This window comes from Glycine max, chromosome 11 (assembly GCF_000004515.6).
Source record: "Glycine max cultivar Williams 82 chromosome 11, Glycine_max_v4.0, whole genome shotgun sequence".
NCBI lineage: Eukaryota > Viridiplantae > Streptophyta > Magnoliopsida > Fabales > Fabaceae > Glycine > Glycine max.
In genome coordinates, this window is record NC_038247.2 from 14798898 (window position 1) to 14820471 (window position 21574).

At 34.1% G+C, this 21574-nt stretch overlaps 2 protein-coding genes across 2 annotated transcripts; one reads left to right on the forward strand and one right to left on the reverse strand.

The window, feature by feature from the left end:
* Window positions 1-533: 533 nt before the first annotated feature.
* On the reverse strand, window positions 534-2238 carry LOC102669927 (protein MAIN-LIKE 2-like). The gene is made up of 4 exons (XM_006591535.2): window positions 1999-2238; window positions 1549-1905; window positions 1248-1412; window positions 534-1163 (listed from the first exon to the last, which is right to left on the reverse strand). Exons 1-4 carry the CDS (start codon window positions 2236-2238, stop codon window positions 534-536), a joined length of 1392 nt encoding a protein of 463 aa, XP_006591598.2.
* A 6885-nt stretch (window positions 2239-9123) lies between these two features.
* LOC102670063 (protein MAIN-LIKE 2-like) lies at window positions 9124-10367 on the forward strand. The gene is made up of 4 exons (XM_041006815.1): window positions 9124-9322; window positions 9513-9811; window positions 9914-10078; window positions 10164-10367. Exons 1-4 carry the CDS (start codon window positions 9124-9126, stop codon window positions 10365-10367), a joined length of 867 nt encoding a protein of 288 aa, XP_040862749.1.
* Window positions 10368-21574: the final 11207 nt, after the last annotated feature.

The following is a 21574-nucleotide window of genomic DNA, read 5'->3' on the forward strand; positions in this document are numbered from 1 at the left end:
GTTTCAAATTGCTTGTTCACCTTGGCCAATGTTCGTTGACTATGTTAACGACACATGGATTATCCCCCACAAGGAAAAATTAATTACAGCTTGGACGAATAAGGTCATGCACCTGACTCGCACATAATTTTAAAAAAACTTCGAACATGGGTATTGAACATGTGTCAAGGCTCCAAATCCTATTTTTTTAAAAAATTTAGCTATCTTACTTTTAAACAAAAAAAGTAAAGTAAACTATATTAAACAAAAAAGTGTAACAAATACAAAAAATGATGTCAACTACAAAACATAAAAAACATCATCAATACTCTGTGCGTCGTCTTTGTCGAGCCCTAACACTTCCATCTGCACTGGCACCCCCAGGCAATCCTCAGGCAATCTTGCATGATATCATGTAATTTTGTCCCTGTAGTGACCATCCTAAGGTTGAGCACACGCTCCAACCTTTCTGCGATCGCCTCATAACCTTCGTAATCATCCCGTGACAGTCATAAAAAACATTTATAACAAAATTTAAAATAAATAAAAATTCATCAAACATTAAACCCGCAAACAATCTTGCCACTGCATGTCAAGGGGGGGTCAAATGCCACTGAAACCTGTGGGATGTCCGGCTGCATGTAGTCCTCATGGTCTGGGGCAGGTGCATGTCTGGGCTGATCACCTGCCTGGGTCGGTATCATGAATGGGTGAGATATCTGGAAAAACCAATTCATATAATCCGCAGATACCTGCCCAAGCACTACACAAAGGTCACCCACAGCTACTACGTGGTCCGAAAAATGCATGAAATGCATCCACCTGTCATCTATATCATCATATGACAAGGAAACACTAACAGGCGACGGAGGGATGCTCTGAATGTACCCAAACTGGCATAGTACCCTCTTCGGTCGAACTGCGACCACCGTAGGACCCCATCTCAGCTGACCCTGGAACGATGAAATCAACTCAAACCCCCTAACCCCTCGATGGTCACTGTAAGGAAACCAGCACACGTCTGTGACCGTGAAAGCATCACAATGTGCCCGGTACGGAGCTCCTGTAATTCCCTTCATATGAGCCTTCGTCGTTAGCCACCGGGAGGCATGAGGGGACGTCTCCTCATACGCATCATCGGTGACACACTGATGCACACTCAGAAAATGCTCATAGATCCAGCACTACAAAAAAAAATTAGGTTAACATAACATAAAAACATGTTTACATCATAATCCAATGTAACATATTAACAACACAAAATTTACCTGTAATAAAGTAAGGTACCCCCCAATCTGTCGTGTCGTGGTCCAAGAAGCTTCATCTAACTGGTCATACATATGAACCAGGGCCACAGCTCCCCAAGCATAGCCCCCACTTTGACCCAGGTCGCGAAAAGCCTCTAGATGCACCACATGAACATTTGTTGCACTCTTGTTAGAAAAAAGAGTGCAACTGACCAGGTGCAGGAGATAAGCACGAGCTGCTACAATCCATTGTCGTGCCTGACATCTCATCTCATAGATCTCTCGAACCCATGAGAGGCATACATATGCCCCGCGCTCGTACTGTCTCAGCTCTAGCCTCTTCACCAGACACCTCGAGAAACTCCATCAACAAAAATACCACCTCGTCCACGGAAAGAGCCTCAAAGCTGTGGAAGGCGCCACTGATAGGGAGATGGAGGAGTGACGAAACATCATCTAGTGTGATCGCCAAGTCTCCTACTGGAAGGTGGAAGGTGTTGGTCTCCCTGTGCCACCTCTCCACAAATGCGGATATAAGTCCAGGATCGTCGGTTACAACTGAACACTCGATCAATGGACTTAATCCCGTGGCGACAACCAACCCTTCAATCGCAGGCACTGGCCTCCCAATTAACGCCACCTTCCTTCCGTGCGACACCAACTTCAGCTCAGGACGCTCCTGAATTGAAGTACAAATCATTCGAAATACACAAATATCAAAAATTTATAATGACAAACAAATCAAGAAGAAAAAAGTAAGAAATTATAATACATGTCCAGTCCAAATGGCATGTGCGACATGCTCCGCAAATGAAGTCAAAACTGATGGGTCACGGGGCCCACCAGGGAATCCCTCATCAGCATGTGACCCCTCAGCACCATCACGACCTAAGTCCTTTGCAACATTCGCATCTACGTCCGTGGTCATCTGAGGCACATCTTCACTCCTCTGAGCAACATCGTTAGCCATATGAGGGAAATCCTCAGTCACCTGAGGAACATCCTCCGCCATATGAGGAACATCCTTAGTCACCTGAGGAACACCCTCATCAACAGTAATATGTACTCGTCGCCTACGGGCTGATGCAGTAGGCCTACGCCTCTAGGGAACATCGACTGCATCATGCTCATCTTGTCTACCTCTGCCTATAACCCTAGCTAAAGCATGACCTAAACCTCGTGTTCTAACCATGATCTGCAAATCATGAAGAACACATATTTTTTTGGGTCAAATAAACTATTCGTATAATTAAAAACCTACATATATTTACATAAATCTTCAGCCTTACGTTATAAACCTTAATCACACTACCCTAAGCATTGTTTACTACCCTAAACTAAACCCTACACACTCAACCACTAAACATATATCTTACACTCAACTAGGTCCTAACCCTAATACCAATTTTTTTATGCAAATACAAAACAACAAAAATTTAACCTAATATATAATATTTAATTAATTTTTTTTACTTACCACCATGAAATCATAAATATTTGAATTATTATAAAGCAAAATTTATAAAATAAAAAAACTTCATTTATATAAAAAAAACTAATTTTGGAAAAAATTATTCCTTCTTCCGGAAGAACCTTCTTCCGGTAAAACAAATTGTTCTACCGGAAGAAGGTTCTTCCAGTAAAGCTACCGGAAGAAACTTTTTTCGGTAAAGCTACCGGAAGAACTTGTTCCAGTAGCTTTTCCGGAAGAACCTTCTTCTACCGGAAGAACCTTCTTCTACCGGAAGAACCTTCTTCTACCGGAAGAAGGTTCTTCCGGAAAAGCTATTGAAAGAACTTCTTCTAGTAGTATCGGAATGGTTGCTCTTCGCCATTTTCAGGTCTTCTACCCTAAAGCCATCATCTCCTAAACTAACTAAACAGTTAACCTACGAGAGGAGGGGAGATAGGGGTTACTAACCTCGACGGCAGAAACGCAGAAACGACACCACGAAAGCTTCACAACAACGCAACAATGGCGGATGGCAGGCACGGAGGAAGAGTAAACAAAGCAAGAAGAAAGAAGGTAGAAAGGTGGGGAAGAAAACAAAGGACTAGCGTGTTTTCTTTTTAAATTTTAACTTAAGGACAATTTTATCATTTCATAAAATTGTTGGGTGCACCAGCAACATTGATGGGTGCACCTAGCATGTCCCGTCTAGCTGCAGTGCCCCCCTTTGTTTTCTTTTTCTTTTTTTCCTTCTTCGCTCCTCTCCAGCCAGAGACCACCACAGCTACCACAGCGCCTCCGCAAATATTCCCTCACTCCATCACAATTACAAGCATCGACATTCTCTTTCTCTTTTTGTTCTCCTTTTTTCCTTTTTTTTTGCCAATTTTCTCCTTTCGTCTCCTACATCTTCTCCTTTTGCATCTTTCCTCTCCTATTTCCAGCGATTATAACTGCGGTGGTGGCAGTGGCGCTGCAACTCCAGCCACACACCTTTCTCTTAAATCTCTGAAATTAGTACTAGCAAGAAAATTGGAAAAAAGGGTAGAAGGGGATAAAGAAAAAAAATAAAATAAAATAAAAAGGAAAAAAAATCCAGGACATTAATTTAAAAATTAATATATATATATATATATATATATAATGACTTATATATTATTATGTAATTTATATTGTTCCATCGGATAATTTAGTTTAATTTTTTATTTTTATAATTGAAGTCTAAGAAATTTTTTGTAAATCTGATTTATTTTATTTAATGTTTTATTAAAAGATATTTTTTCTGATTAATTTTTATTATTTCTAATTTTAAACTTAGTCTTCTTTTTCCTATGTATAATCCTTCCCACGGTCATCAAACATAAAGTATTTTTCGTGAGTCGCTTTTGCCTCCTATACCTAGCCTTTGACTAAGGTTACAAAATAGTCTAATTTGTTTGAACAAAATATGTTACTAAATCAACACAAATGCCATAAATAAAATACTAAAACTCCCAATATTGCACTTAGATATAAATGCCCAATTAACTTAGGAGATAACAAAATGTTCCATCTTTCTCTTCAAATTTTGTCAATTTATATTCTGCAACCGTGGTTGATGATTAGGTAAGAGGCACGAGGCAGAAAGTAATATATCAAGAGTGTTTTTATGCTCGACAAGGGTAGAAAATATTGATATGTAAGACAAAAAAGACTAAATTTAAAATTAGGAAAAATATGAATTAATTAAGCATAAAAATGTCTTTTAATAAAATATTAAATTAAAAATAAAAATATCAAACTTGTAAAGAAAATCCTTGAGCTTTAATTTTAAAAAACAAAAAAATCAAACTAAATTATTTAATAAACAATATAAATTATGATGAGAAAAAAAACATATATTTTAGTTCTTTCTTATTTTTTTTTCAATTAAATAATTTATTTTTTATTTTTAAAAAATCTTCCAAACATTGACTAGACAAGCAGCTAGATGGAAAAGGGAAAGCATTTATTGCTATATATGGCGCTCTGCTGTCTGGAGAAATTCTCAAGGCAACCGAACTTATACTTAACAGACAGCTAGAAATATATATATATATATATATATATATATATATATATATATATATATATATATATATATATATATATATATATATATATATATATATATATATATATATATATATATATATATATATATATATATATTATTCAACCACTCTAACTAAAAATTCTTACATAAAAATATTGATTGAAGATAAATAAATGCTATTATTCCTTAAATAGAGTTCCTCTCTTAGGATGTTAAATTATTCTTACTCCACAGGATAAAAGTATATTTTAATTAGTTTCTCTTATTCCGAGGCTCAGTCTGGATTATAAGTTGGAGTTCAATTTTTAATTATGATTAGACCTAATCGTATCTTATCATGATTAGATATCATCAGAATATAATTAGAATGTGACTAAATTATCGCTTAAGATTGGAGATATAAAATAAAGGATAATGGTATAACTAAGTGTGCTTTTATATTTTGTGTTGGATTACGTCAATCAGCCTCCAATCCATCAATTTATTATAAAATGTGAAAGAAAAAATAGTTTGAGATAGTTTTGTCACATGGCATATCACTCTGTTATTCAACTACATTATTTATCAAATATGTTTCGCTTTTACAATACAAAAACACATTAAAATTGAAAGAAAGAAAAAACTACTTCTTCCACCTCGTCGTAAAGAAATAAATGAATGCATTTTTTGTTCTAATTTTATAAAATATAGGTTTATTTTAGATTTTTTAACTGTTGATTTTTTAAGAATTTAATTTATTATAAAACCGACTGATAATTTTTTTTATTATAAACCTATTAACAAGATATCTAAATTGTTGTGCAGGTGAATATATTTGTTGGCCTAGTAATAATATAAATCACATTTGTTTAATCATGCGAATGTAGATAAACAATGTAGGTTGAATTTTTTAGACTATTCAAGTTTGATTCTTAGTAAAAATATTTTTTTGTCAAACTTATTAACCTTTTAAACTCCAAATATTAATCAGGATATTCTTTCCCTAATGAATCTGAGGCATAATACAAAAAAAATCACATTTATTTATAAGAAAAGAATATTATTTGAATTGTAATTAATATTATTAAGTGTATGAATTTTGGTTTCTCACATGTTTTCTTCTTGAGAGGCAATTATGTTCAAACTTTAGTGAAGATTAATGTAGACTTCTCTCCTAGTGAAGATTCAAACTTTAGTTCACCACATTGTGGTTGAGTAAACCTAATCAAGTTGGTATTAAGTATATGAATTAAAAGATAAAATTTGCACAACTATAAATATCAAATAAGTAATTTTTAAAATTATTTAATTTTATAAGTATTTATAAAAAAATTTAGACTTATCATATTATTAACTAAAATTAATTAACTTAACTATTTTTATTGATTTCAATCAAATAATTAACTATTATATAAAGAAATGTAAAGAGAGTATTTCCTAACACTTCAATTTTTTTTTTAAAAGTAACACTTCAAATTTGAATTATACATATATAATGGCATTAAATATTTATAGATTTTTTATTATTATTTTCACTCATAATAATCTTCACTCAAACAATATTCATTTCCATAAAAACATACTTGTAGTTTTTATTAAAGAAAAAAACAACATACCTAAAATTAAGGCAGTAGCTGCTGGTACGCCATAAAAAGCCTAGGTGAAACACTATGGTTCCCCGCTTAGCACTAGCTGTTTTAATAACATTAAATATTATTAAATTTAGTGCAATGTTCTTTCAAATATGAATATATTAATTTGTTGTTAACTTATTGGAAAGCCTATAAAGTGATATAAGTAGTATAAAAAGAAAGTTTAAATATCATATCTACATGACTTACATAATATTCGGTAAAAAAAAGTAATGTTAACTAATTATGGCCGTCGAAAAACAATAATTTTAATTGGATTGTGGAATGGAGATAGCAAGAACATAAATAAATGAAAAATAATTTTTTTTTGGTAATTTTGATGAATGCTTAAAATGCATTAAAATGGATTAAACAATGAACAAAAGTTTTGGATTTCACTTCACCAAATCATTCCCTCTTGCACATAAAGGTCACACATCTAATTTAAGGTTCAATTATTATTGGCTCATAAAACTAATCAAACTTCAATTTTTTGGTTGGAAAGATCCCAAGTATGGTGATTAATCTATCAATTTCTTATGTAATTTAACTATGTTACTTGCTTAAGGAACAAGAGTTAAAAGATGACTAATAAACTTTGTTCTATTCCTAGCAAAAAAATTTATTAGGTATTCTTCTTCATTTTTAGATTCAAATATATTTTCCAATCCAATTTAAACCACAAAATCAAGCAATAGGTAATTAAGCAAGACAAACATTAAAAATAGAAAAAAAACACTTAATAATAAATAATAAACATAGATTAATAACTAAAATGTAAATATAATAATGAGTTCAGTTACAAAAACTCCAAAGGTAAACCTAACTACAAGAAAAAGAAGAAAATGCAACAAATGAAGAAACTTGACAAGGAAATCCATGAAAAGCAAAAAAGAGTTTCTCAACCTTCACCAAGTCCTAGATATCTCCCCCAACCAAATCCATAAAAAATCCTTCCAATTGGGCATTTTATCCTTGGGAAATGCTAGGTGCACCCAGCAATTTTTATAAATGGGCAATTTTGCCCTTTAAAAAAAATTATAAAAAGCCCCCCCCCCCTCTCCGGAAGAAACTCTTCCTGCTCATCCCTTTCGTGAAACTTCTTCTCCCTCTCCGCGAACTGCTTCTCCTCCCTTCTCCGCGAACAGCTTCTTCTTCTCCGCAAGCCAAGCGCGAAGCTCGTCTTCTTCTTCTCCGCGAGCGAGGTTAGTGTCCCTAACTCCCCTTTGCTTGTATGATACAGCATTATTGTAGCAGTGGAACCTTAGGATAGTTACCTTAGGATAGTAACCCTAGGATAGAAGACGAGAGGAGAAGACGCCGAAAAAAATGGGGAAAGGGCTCACGGCGGAGGCTTCCGGAAGACTCGTTAGGGATTCTTCCGGAACTTCCGGAAGAACCTGCTCCGGAAACTTTCCGAAAGAAGTGTTCTTCCGGAAGTAACCAAACGTCTTCCGGAAAAACACTTCTTCCGGAAGTCTCCCGGAACACCTCTTCCGGATACTTTCCGGAAGTGTGTTTTTTTTTAAAACAATTTTTTTAAAAAAAACAATGAATTATTATATTTTTTTTGGTTATTTTGTTTTTGAGATTTTATGAAAAATGAAGTTTGGGTTTTTGATGTCATGTTTTTATTTATAATTTAAATTGTGTATTTTTACTAAATATTAATTTGTAAATTATTTATTTTTTTGTTTATAAAAGAAGTTGTGTTTGTTTTTGTTTATTGTTTATTTTTTTAAATTAGTGTTTTTTGTTTATAAATGAAGTTGTTTATTTTTATAAATAAAGTTGTGTGTGTTTTGGAAATTTTTTAAAAATACTATTTTTTTATAAATGATATAAATTAAGTTGTTTATTTTATTATAAATGAAGTATTTTTTTAAAATAAAGTTGTGGATGTTTACTAATTAATTATTTTTACATTAGTTGTGTTTTTTTTATAAATGAAGTTGTTTATTTTTTTTAAATTAAGTTGCGGATATTTTTTAATTAATTAATTTTACATTAGTTGTGTTTTTTTTATAAATTAAGTTGTTTATTTTTTTAAAAATTAAGTTGTGGATATTTTTTAATTAATTAATTTTACATTAGTTGTGTTTTTTTTAAAATGAAGTTGTTTTTTTTAAAAAAAAATAAGTTGTGGATGTTTACTAATTAATTATTTTTATATTAGTTGTGTTTTTTTTTTATAAATGAACTTGTTTTTTTTAAATTAAGTTGTGGATATTTTTTAATTAATTATTTTTACATTAGTTGTGCTTTTTTTTTTAAATGAAGTTGTTTATTTTTTTTTAAACTAAGTTGTGGATGTTTACTAATTAATTATTTTTACATTAGTTGTGTTTTTTTTTATAAATGAAGTTTTTTTAATTTTTTTTAAATTAAGTTGTGCATGTTTAGTAATTAATTATTTTTACATTATTTGTGTTTTTTTTTTATAAATGAAGTTGTTTATTTTTTTTTTAAAATTATGTTGTGTATGTTTTCAAATAATTTGATTTAAATTAGTCTTATTTGTTTATAAATAAAGTTGTTTTTTTTTTATAAATAAAGTTGTGTATATTTTGACCGAAAAAAATACGTGTTCGACATGATTTGCAGATCATGGCTAGAACACGAGGTTTAGGTCGTGCCATTGGTAGACTTGTAGGCAGAGATAGACAGGATGATGATGATGCAGCTGATGTTCCCGAGAGGCGTAGGCCTACTGCCTCAGCCTGTAGGCAACGGGTTCATCAGAGGACTGCGGATGCACGTGATATGGCTGAGGACGTTGCTGACATGACTGACGATGTCCCTGATGTGGCTGGGGAGGCACCTGAGATGCGTGTAGACATACAGGGTGCTGATGGTGCTGAGGGGTCTGATGCTGATGATGCTGCTGAGGGATTCCCTAGTGGGCCACGTGACCCGTCAGTGCTGGCATCATTTGCGGACCACGTTGCACATGCTGTTTGGAGTGGACAAGTATTTTAATTTGTTAATTATTTATCATTGTTGATTTATTTGTTTGTCATTAATTTTTAATAATTGTATAATTTGTACTTCAAATCAAGAACGTCCTGATTTGAAGTTAGTGTCACATGGGAGGAAGGTGACACTGATTGGGAGGCCAGTGCCTAAGATTGAAGGCCTGGTGGCTGCCACAGGATTAAGTCCAGTGATTGATTGTTCAGTTATTACTGGCGATCTTGGACTGATATCCGCATTCGTGGAGAGGTGGCACGCTGAGACCAGCACCTTTCACCTTCCGGTTGGAGAGTTGATGATCACATTGGATGATGTGTCGTCACTCCTTCATTTGCCCATCACTAGCGCCTTGCACAGTTTCCATGCTCTTTCTACGGAGGAGGCCAGATTTTTGCTGATAAAGTTGCTCGAGGTGTCTGCCGAGGAGGCCAGAGCCGAGACAGCACTGACACGTGGGGCATATGTACGACTTGGATGGGTTCGAGACATTTATGAGACGAGATATCAGGCCCGGCGGTGGATTGTCGCAGCTCGCGCTTATCTACTGCACCTTGTCGGTTGCACTCTTTTTGCTAATAAGAGTGCAACATACGTGCATGTGGTTCACCTTGACGCTTTCCGGGACCTCGCTCAGAGTGGTGGTTACGCTTGGAAAGTTGCCGCGCTGGTTCATATGTATGACCAGTTAGATGAGGCTTGTAGGACCACCACCCGACAGCTTGCGGGGTACTTGACGCTACTACAGGTAAATTTCGTGTTTTTTAATATGTTACGTTCGCTTATGATTTAAACATTTTTTTTATGTTATGTTAACCTCATTTATTGTATAGCGCTGGATCTATGAGCACTTCCCTAGTGTGCACCAGTGCGTGACAGATGATACATACCAGGAGACGTCCCCACGTGCTTCCCGGTGGTTGACGTCGAAGGCGCACATGAAGGGAATCACAGGAGCACCTTACAGGGCACGTTGTGATGGTTTGACCGTCACAGATGTGTCCTGGTTGTTGTACACGGAGCATCGGGGGGGTTAGGGCCTTTCAGGAGATTGCATCATTCCAGGGTCAGCTGAGATGGGGTCCTATGGTGGTCACAGCTCGACCGGAGAGGGTGGTTCGACAGTTTGGTTACATTCAGAGCATCCCTCCACCGCCTGTTAGTGTTCGATTGTCACACGATGAGATAGATGACAGGTGGATGCAGTTTGCGGAGAACTTACTACCTGCGAGTCAGCTTTGTCTAGTGCCTGGGTAGGTATCTGCGGATTACATGGAGTGGTTTTTCCGCATATCTCACCCATTCATGATACCGACCCCAGCAGGTGACCAACCGAGAGATGCACCAGCTGCAGACCCTGAGGACTACATACAACCGCCCAGCCCCCAAGTTCCAGTGGCATTTGACCCCCCCTCCACATGTTGTAAGATTCTTTGCGCGTTTAATGTTTCATGAGTTGTTATTTATTTTCAATTTGATGATAAATGTTTTTAATGACTTTGACAGGATGATTACGACGGATATGAGGCGATTGCACAGAGGTTGGAGCGTGTGCTCAACCTTCGGATAGTCACTGCAGGCACAGAGTTAGATGACATTATGCAGGACTGCCTGACAATCGCGAGAGGGGAACCCAGTGTTGATGGAACTGTCAGGGCTCGTCAGAGACGCCGCACGGACCATTGATTATTGTATTTATTTTTTGTCTTGTAGTTGACATGAATATTTGTAATTATTACAGTTTTTTGTTTAATTTAGTTGAGTTGTTTTGCACAGTTTATTATTTTATAATATAGTTTATTATTCCGATTGTGGTCCTTAAGCGAAGTTTGCGAGTGTTTTAAATTTATTTTTAAAAAAAATTAACCTAAAATCATGAGTTTTGTTCGTAAGAATTACATAAAAAATAAATATTTTTAAAATCATTCATAATTCATAATTCATAATTATGTGTTAGTAAAATTTTTAAAGTAATTATCATATATAATAAATTATGATTCGATCATAATTTACACTATTAATATATAATTTTTTATTATATAAAAAATAATAAGCTCGTACCAAAAAAAAAATATTTAAAAGAAAAATTACATGACAATGAAATCGCCATATAAGATACTACAAAAATCACTTTTAAAAAAAATTGATGTTTAAGTTCCCATGTTTGGGATTTTTTTCGGTGGGCGTGGCAGTGCCGTGAGACAATGGAGGGCGGTCATTTCTCATGTTTGGACATCAAAGAACCCAAAAAAATTAGTCTCGTTCCCCGGTTCCGTCAAATAACACCTAAAAACAAAACCAGAAAATCCAAAAAAATAGGAAATGGACCCTTTTTCAAGTTCAAGTACCCATGTTTGGGATTTTTTTCCGTGGGTGTGGCAGTGCCGTGAGACAATGGAGGGCGGCCATTTCTCATGTTTGGACGTCAAAGAACCCAAAAAAATTAGTCTCGTTCCCTGGTTCTGTCAAATAACACCTAAAAACAAAACCAGAAAATCCAAAAAAATAGGAAATGGACCTTTTTTCATGATTTTTTTCGGTGGGTATGGAAGTGTCGTGAGACAATGGAGGGCGTTCATTTCTCATGTTTGGACGTCAAAGAACCCAAAAAAATTAGTCCCGTTCCCCGGTTCTGTCAAATAACACCTAAAAACAAAGTCAGAAAATCCCAAAAAATAGGAAACGGACCTTTGTTCATGTTCAAGTACCCATGTTTGGGATTTTTTTCCGTGGGTGTGGCAGTGCCGTGAGACAATGGAGGGCGGCCATTTTTCATGTTTGGACATCAAAGAACCCAAAAAAATTAGTCCTGTTCCCCGGTTCCGTCAAATAACACCTAAAAACAAAGCCAGAAAATCCAAAAAAATAGGAAATGGACCATTTTTCATGTTCAAGTATCCATGTTTGGGATTTTTTTCTGTGGGTGTGGCAGTGCAATGGAGGGCGGCCATTTCTCATGTTTGGACGTCAAAGAACCCAAAAAAATTAGTCTCATTCCCCGGTTCTGTCAAATAACACCTAAAAACAAAGCCAGAAAATCCAAAAAAATAGGAGATGGACCATTTTTCATGTTCAAGTACCCATATTTGGGATTTTTTGCCGTGGGTGTGGCAGTGCCGTGAGACAATGGAGGGCGGTCATTTATCATGTTTGGACATCAAAAAACCCAAAAAAATTAGTCCCGTTCCCCGGTTCCGTCAAATAACACCTAAAAACAAAGCCAGAAAATCTAAAAAAATAGGAAATGGACCCTTTTTCATGTTCAAGTACCCATGTTTGGGATTTTTTTCGGTGGGTGTGGTAGTGTCGTGAGACAATGGAGGGCGGCCATTTCTCATGTTTGGATGACAAAGAATCCAAAAAAATTAGTCTCGTTCCCCGGTTCCGTCAAATAACACCTAAAAACAAAACCAGAAAATCCAAAAAAATAGGAAATGGACCCTTTTTCATGTTCAAGTACCCATGTTTGGAATATTTTTCCGTGGGTGTGCCAGTGCCGTGAGACAATGGAGGGCGGCCATTTCTCATGTTTGGACGTCAAAGAACCCAAAAAAATTAGTCTCGTTCCCCGGTTCCGTCAAATAACACCTAAAAACAAAGCCAAAAATTCCAAAAAACTAGGAATCCGACCCTTCTAACAATTAATTTTTTGGACCATTGAAACAACACATTCAACTTTATTATGGGAATTAAACACGCCGTAAACAGATAAAGGTTACATCAACAAAAAAACAAAAAAAATAAACATCACATTCAGTTGTTTAGCAATGTCCCAGTGACCTCGTCTTCAATTTTCACAACATATTTAGTAAAGACAGCTAAAATTTCTATTGGTCCATATTTTTTCCAGTAGTTAGGTTGTACTAACACCTTCAGCAGTTCTTCGTTGGTCCTCAGCTGATTTATTTCATATTTTATAAGCGTATCTGAATACTCAAAGCGAGTTGGTTGGCGGAAAAACAATCGTCTTACCGTTTGTGATTCATGAATTCCAAGAGGGGGAATCCCTTTAGGTGCAACTTGTTTTATTAAATTTTTCAGTTCATCGATGGTACATGTTGAAGGAATTTGAAATTTCTTAGAATTTTTTCCTGTGAACGCGCATCCAACAAATTTGTTCTGCAGTGGCATTTTCCATTTCCAGTTGTAATACAGGATCGCGTCATGAGTACGGGGCATAGTGCGTTCAAGTTTATTATTTCATCTGGTGTTCTTCCAACGGTGCATAATAACTCAATCGGACCAACACAAGAAAATTGATCATTACACATTAACATTGTGCTGACATCGTCATCATTTATCAATTTCATACACTGAAAGCGAATTTGGTTACCTGTATCGGTGAACGGCTTCCGGTAGTGAATTTCATCCAAAAATTGTTTGTCGGATAGCTGAAGGGTATTATGTATTCTGGTTTTTAGGCTTGCAAAATCACAGCTATTTGGTACTTGAATGAGCATCGGAGTTGAAGTTTGGAAGTAAACGCCAGTATCATTGTGAATAATTGATCCATTTGGAAAAATGAAAGCCAACCTTGAGTTGACAATCGTCTGACTGCTAGTTTCTCCTAAAAATGTCATACTTTATGTATCAATTGGGAGACTATTTGAAAGCAAGATAATGTGTGATTTATTAGCTGTGTCTGCCATATATATAGATGGTTGTGACCGAGCGATTGCTTAATTTTGTTTACAAAAAAATAGACACCTGTGAACATGTTTCGTGTTTATGTTTCCTTCAGTATGTGCAGTCAAGTCATCCAATGTGTTGTCGCGCTCAAACTTTAATACGCATGCATGTCATTATGTATTGTCAATTATGACAATGATGTATGCTGCACGCGTAAATCATTTTTGTTGGACCAACAATTTTCTTGCTTAACCAAACGAGTACTTAATAATATTAATTGGTTAGTAATGGGTTACAATAAATTATATCGCATAATGAATACAATTACATAAACAATGCATGTTTAGTCTTTATTTAGGTCGACATAGTGTGTTTTGAATGACATCAAGCTTGTGTATTGCTGCATTCTACTAATATATGGAATTTCTCACTGCTTTGCCTGAGAATAACAATTGCTTGACTTTAACAACGCTGGAGGCAGTAAGGGACAATGGTCTTTCAAATAAACCTGTTGTACATGAACAAAGATTATATCATGCGGTGACCGTGTCAAATGAACCAGCGAAGTCATTGCATAATTATTATACTAACTATATTCAATGTACCTGAACAAAATGATTTCCAAACACGTGACCGACACATATCATGCGGTGCCCAGAAGAATCAGGTGGTGGTTGACTTCTAAGAGGAAAAAATGTCATGCTTTGTTGTCGGGACAGCGATACAAGGATTATGTTATACCGTGATGCAATCACATATCCCATCTCCGTTATATCCATCCACTTGTCCACACTAACCTAAATCAACCAAACATACACATGTAAGTAATTTAAAGTTTGTTATTAAAAAAATTAAGCTAAAAACATACCTTCGAAAACCCATCAACAAGTAGGGACAAATTTAATTGTTCAAATATCTCTGTGCCACCAAAGAGGTTCATGTACTCATGCGACCACCTGCCAAGTTCTTTAATCAATTCATTACGCACTAACGGCCACGAATCTTCCCTCATACCTAATAAAGCGGCAATGCACCGATATCCACAGTTACCGTCCGCTTTCACATCCACAACATCACGAATGAAACCTTGAATGAAGCAAATTGATCCAACATCGGGATGATCCTTGTTGGTTGAGGCGGTTCAGAACATGATGCACTGCGTTTGACTGGAGAGTTGCTGCTTTGAATAGAATGAAAAGCATCAACATACTCTCAATAAGACGGATCACGCTTTGTAGATCTTTGACTTCCTTTCATCGGTTTCTTCGGTGCACCTTTAGTGTTGACCTTTGACGGAGGAGGGTGCATAGAGTTATGATCAGGGTATGCAATTTCTCGGAGTTTACTCTTCAGAGTTACTTTGCCACACACATCAAGTTCATCAAACCTTTTAGATATGGTCTCTATCTCTTCCTTGATGCTGACTTCCGTCTCACATAACCCTTGGTCTGAAAAACAAAGTCTCCTCCAGAACATATGGACTGACTCCAATGGGATGCTACCAGCAGTATACCTAGAAAGCTCACATGCACAAGGAAGACCGTGCGTGTTTTTCATCACACAACCACAAGAAGAGGGATTGTTGCCGAGATAACGTAGACGGTCAACCTCAGAAGCAATCTGATTTAAAGCGTCCCTTGAAACCATCCCAAGAAGCCTCTTGTATAAGGTTTTTTTTATATACATGGCCAACCACATGCGTATTGGTTTCAAAGGATGCTCTAATTTCGACGTGTTGCAGCGTGATCATGTTGTTCATGGCATCCTAAACACTACATAGGTCTCCAACGCTATTTTGTAGTACTCTTTTAAGAGCCCAATGAGCTAATTCAACCCTACATTTAAAATACACAACAAACATCAAAATATACAACAATTAAATACCATTTATTACTTATCCTTACTAACAAATAAAATCAATAAAATAATGCATGTTTGTTGTTGTGTTGCCTAGGTGCATGACCTTATTCGTCCATGTTGTAATAAATTTTTCCTTGTGCGGGATAATCCATGTGTCGTTAATATAGTCAGTGAACATCGGCCAAGGCGAACAAGCAACTTGAAACTTTTGAAGTGACTCATGGAACTGGTGTTCGGACGAACAATCAACCAAAGTTCCCCAGTTATCCATTACATAGTCCCACGCATTTTTTTCACCGATTAAAGATTTGCACTTCGCCTTCACATTCTTATCGATATGAAACCTGCAAACAAATTAGTAGACTCGAGGAACACAGTTTTCACTGCATTCATCAGTGCTAGGTCTCTGTCAGTGACAATAACAACAGGGAGGCGATCGTTTCTTAAAAATAGGCCTCAAAATTGTTCCAAAGCCCATAAAATATTATTAACACGCTCAGCCTCCAGATATGCAAACCCAGCAGAGAATGTCATAGCCGTTGGTGTCACTCCAACATTGTCAAGTAGTGGGAGTCTGTACATGTTTGTTTTGTAGGTACTGTCTATAAAAAAAACACCAAATGACATGCATTGCATAACTTTACTGCATCTGGGTGACACCAAAACAGATCATGCACCACAACTTCATCCTTCAATCTATGCCAATGAATGTATTGATCACGTTTGAGAAGCTTCATCAGATGCTACATTTCGGTATCAACTCCTCTTATTGAAGAACGATATGCACTTCTTGCATTGTAAATTTGCTTTATCGTGGTGCAACTGTTGGCATTGTGTTCCTTCAACGTTAGCAAGATGTTTTTTGGTTTCACCATCGACTTTGTCATATCAGTAATAATTTTTTTTTCTTCCTTAGTCAATCGCCCGGCGTATGGATGTCCAACTAAGGACTTGGCCAATTCATGATTGTGAATCCCACAGATCAACTTCACCATCCAACCTTCCCCTCCATGCACTGGTTTCCCACGAAGCCTGAAGGGACAACCACATTTCCTACTCACAGTGTCTTTTCTAACGAATTATTTATTCCTGCACTTGTACGCACCACTCCTTTCACACCCAATTAAGACAAATGAACTTCTTCCTCTACTATCGGTCTTTGTGTCAGACCTCATAATCACTGCAACAAATCCATTTTCATGGGCAACTGTTTGAGCCCATTGCAAAACATCATCTCGAGTACCGAATACCTACAACGCAACCCAAACATATTAATTTTTATACAAAACATCAATTCAACCAAATGACTCAAATTATCTATGATTACCTGAGACGTATTAAAAGCATTTGAACAATCCACATGTGGTTCATTCACCACACATTCTTCTTCATTATCATAATCATAATCCATATGAACTTCTTGTGACATCGCATAGTCATACCTCCATTGATCTTCGTCCATCTTAAGGACATATGCATCATACACAAGTTCATTCAAATTATCATATAACCACATCCATAAATTTACTACACATTAAATAACAAATATATTAACAGGACATATGCATCATACAAAAGTATATTCAAATTATCATATAACCACATGCACAAATTGACTACATATTAACTAACAAACATACTAACAACTAATACAAATATATTCTAAATTTATAACTACATTATTTACTTAAACTAATCTTAACACTATAATAAACAACTAATAAAACATTTTTTTACTACAACAAAATACAACTAATAAATCATTTAATATAATACCTAAATCATTATAGCTAATTAAACCAATTATATCCACAATACAGATATTATAAATCATAATATTCATATATATATATATATATATATATATATATATATATATATATATATATATATATATATATATATATATATATATATATATTAAAGCACAATTAAAAAAAATTATTAATAAACTGAATTTCCGAAAGAACTACTTCCGGAAGTTATCATGCTCAATTCCGGAAGAAGTGCTTCCGGAAGACACTTCCGGAATTAAGCATGGTAACTTTCGGAATAACTTATTCCGGAAGTTCAAAATTCTCATTCCGAAAGTACTTCCTTCAGCAGTAAAAAGTAATTCCGGAAATACTTTTTACTGTTCATCTTCTCTAAAACTCGTCCGAAAACGCGAAAAAAAAATCGATAAATGCGTACCTCCGATGAAATACGAACGGCAACGACCAAAACAACTTCAAACACGGAATAACTGCTTCACGGGACCACCAAATCGCTTCTTACGGAACTTCTTTCACGGGACCACCACAAACGCTTTTTACGGAAAAGGATAACAATAGCAAGAAGACGCAGATGAAGGTGAAAGCGAAGGTGAAAGCGCAGTGAATTTAAAGAAAACAACCAGGGGCAAAATCGTCATTACGTATACATTAAATATTATTTTATTTTTAGTTATTATTATAAAATGAAATTTATTTTATTTCACGTTGTTATAAAATCATAATTATTTTTTTATTATATATTAAGTTTTGTAATACAAATTATAATTATTATTTATTTTATAACTTAATTTATTTATTAAAATTAAATAAATAGGAAAATACAACATTTGTTAAAAATAAAAAAAATTAAAACTTCCGGAACAACCTTCTTCCGGAAGAAGAAGGAAGTATTCCGGAACAACCTTCTTCCGGAAATCTTCCGGAAGTCACTTCTTCCGAAAGTTTTTTTGGAGTTCTTCCGGAAGTTTTCCTTCTTCTTCCGAAAGAAGGTTGTTCCGGAAGTTTTCCGGAAATACGGTCTTCCGGAAGCGTTCCGAAAGACAGTTTTTTCGAAAATAGCTTTCTCAGAGGGGCATAATTGTTAATTCATTGTTTGCTGGGTGCCCCAGCAATTTTGCTGGGTGCACGTAGCAACTTCCTTTATCCTTCAATTTCAGCCTCACTAATGTCACATCAATAGTCCCACACCCAGCCTCTTAAAAGGGTATCAAGGAGTGCAACTTGAAGGTCCTCACACCCAACCTCAACTTTTCCACGCCCATCCTCAGATTGACAACAATGAAAAGACACTTTTCTTCATTTTGAGGCCTAACTTCAAATCTCCCAAGCCTAACATCAGTAAGAAAAAAAAGAAAAAAAAAAAGAGGAAAATATTGACTTTCGGCTTTCAAAATATCCTTTCAAAGATGTTGTTTGATCTTCCCATTGTTATTTTTCCATATCTTCAATTCTTGTTCTTTTCCTACAATAAAACATAAAAAACTAATAAATTTTCTAGAAAGTTAAAAACACTAAACTTAGTCCCAATTATCAGCATAAAAGTGATTAAAACAAAGTTCAATGTAATGAAAAATGTAAGATAGATTTTAAGATATTTAAACATATAAAACATTTATCATTCGTCCCTTATTTTCTTTAGTAATAAGAATTTAATAAAATATAATAATTAATATGTTGTAGTATATAATAATTTGTAATTGATTAGTTTGTATTGTTCAGTCATTTGTAGTATTTAAAGAGTAGTTAATAATTTACATGTTATTTATTTATACGGTTAAAAAAAAGTTAGTTACAATTACAATATATGTTAAAAAAAGCCTTAATTATTGAAAGAGTTGAGTAATGTAAAATAGTTAATTATAACATATGTAGAAAATGAATATGTATCACAATTTTTAGTATTTTTCAATGATTTAGGCCGTGTTAGTTTTAATGTGTGTAATATCATTTTTTTAATAATTACATTGTTCATATATCAGCATCATATAGTTAAATAGTTTTTTAAAATATTAATTTAAAATAAAAATGTATGATTTATTTTCTTATTTTTATTTTGTATTTGTTAAATAAATTTGAAAATGTAAAGGAGAGGAGTTAAACGAAAAAAATGACTGGAAAGTAAGATCATTGTGTCATTAACAATGTTTTTAAAATTAGACCGCTGATTAAACCAGTGAAAACACTAGTTTAATGTTTAATGATTCAACTAGTTGAACCAATTTTAGATAATATTTAAGAATGTATTTTTTATTTATGTTAAAAATATTTTAGATTAAATAATAAAATAAAATTAAATAAAACTGATTCAACCTCAATTCTTTATATCGATTTCAACACTGATTTTGATCAGTTTTATATTAATTATTGACCAATTTCCATCCCTTTTGAGATGTTTAATTTTTATAGAGTCTCTAACTAGTTTCCGATTCAACTGATACGTCTGGTCCGATTTAAAAAACCTTAGTTACTATAAAGAAAATATTTTTAGTCTTTTAGATTTTATGTATTTTATATTTTTATTTATTCTTGATCCTTCCAAAAAAAATATCTTTTTATGTTTGACCTCTTTAAAAAATAATCTGTCTATCTCTAAAGAAGAATATATTACCTTTTTTTATCAAATAAAGCAATATTACATAATATATATTTTTCTTTTTAGCTGTTCTTTTATTTTCGCTCTGCCTCTAATCGAAGAAACCCAATAAACATTACGTGGCTAGGAATTTCAATGCTGAGTTGTATTCTTCGAGATAGTAGGGGCCAACACACACACACTCACATGTGCACCCCCACGCACGCATAACACACACAAAAACTAAAATTTAGCGATAAGAAAAAAGTTATTACTATCTTTTAAGATAACAAATATTTTTAAAGAAAATTATTAATTAATCATCATGGATAGCTTATAATCTTATGACATAATGATATATCTTATTGTGTTTAAATCTATTAATAAATTTTTTTTATAAGTATAAATTTTTTTTATCGATCTCTCCACATTTAAAGGGATTCAATCACATTATACTTATAAGAAAATATCTATTGATAGTGATCAACCTTTAAATAAATCTAATTATCTCAAAAGATTAGTCTTTAGTTGAAGTTTGAGAATACTAAGTTAAAAAAATACTCCAAGGCTTAGGCTGCAAGTGCAGTGGGAGGCAATATAAAAAATGTTCATAAGCCACCCACACAATCTATAATAAGATTATATTTGAAAAGTCAATTTAGTTAACTTTTAACTTTTTGTCTTTTTTTCCTAACTGGAAACTTGTTTGACAAACAAAATTTTAAGTAGTTTCTATCATTTTTTTAAATGCCACTTAAAGTAATATTTTTTAAAATATTAACTTCTAGTTATTTTATATTTCATTCTATTTTTTATCCTTAAAATATTTATTCAATCTTCTTATTACCTTTTTTAAATATGTCATTTTACATTTTCAGTTACTTCAATGATTAATTTTATCGAACATTTATAATTTAATAAGCTAGTCTAAAAAGGTTTCAGTTTTAAGTTATCAGCTAGTTTTTTAGCCTTCAGCTAGTTTTGTCAAACATAACCTAAATCTTAATATTTAACTAAATCACTCTTAAAATATTTTATTGTAATACTAATTCTCATAATTATTCATAATTTTACCCTAATAAACCTACATGTGTCATAGATTTATCAATCAACATACTTCATTACATTTTTTTTCAAATTTCTTCAATAATGCACTCCCATGTTAGATTCATGGTTGTCAGTACTGAACCGGATCGGCTGGTTAAACCGATGGCCTGTCCGATTGATTTATATCCCATTGAATTGATCATGAACTGAAGAAATTGGGCAAGAACTCACAAAACTACTAAAAATCGGTGATTGGACTAGTTTTGGTGGTTTGACGAAAATCACAATTTAAAAATTTTTTAAAATTGATCACGAAAATCACAATTTTTAGCCTTCAGCTAGCTTTTTAGCTAGTTTTGCC

What these genes read in the sequence shown, in the direction of transcription:
- LOC102669927 (XM_006591535.2), bottom strand. Translation starts at nt 2,238, where the DNA reads ATGGCGGAGGATGTTCCTCAGGTGACTGAGGATTTCCCTCATATGGCT. An exon ending in ATGCCATTTGGACTGGACAT is followed by an intron (nt 1,906 to 1,998) that starts GTATTATAATTT and finishes ACTTCAATTCAG; the next exon opens with GAGCGTCCTGAGCTGAAGTT. An exon ending in AAGAGGCTAGAGCTGAGACA is followed by an intron (nt 1,413 to 1,548) that starts GTACGAGCGCGG and finishes TTTTCTAACAAG; the next exon opens with AGTGCAACAAATGTTCATGT.
- LOC102670063 (XM_041006815.1), top strand. Translation starts at nt 9,124, where the DNA reads ATGGCTGAGGACGTTGCTGACATGACTGACGATGTCCCTGATGTGGCT. An exon ending in CGTTGCACATGCTGTTTGGA is followed by an intron (nt 9,323 to 9,512) that starts GTGGACAAGTAT and finishes TGGCTGCCACAG; the next exon opens with GATTAAGTCCAGTGATTGAT. An exon ending in GGTACTTGACGCTACTACAG is followed by an intron (nt 10,079 to 10,163) that starts GTAAATTTCGTG and finishes TTTATTGTATAG; the next exon opens with CGCTGGATCTATGAGCACTT.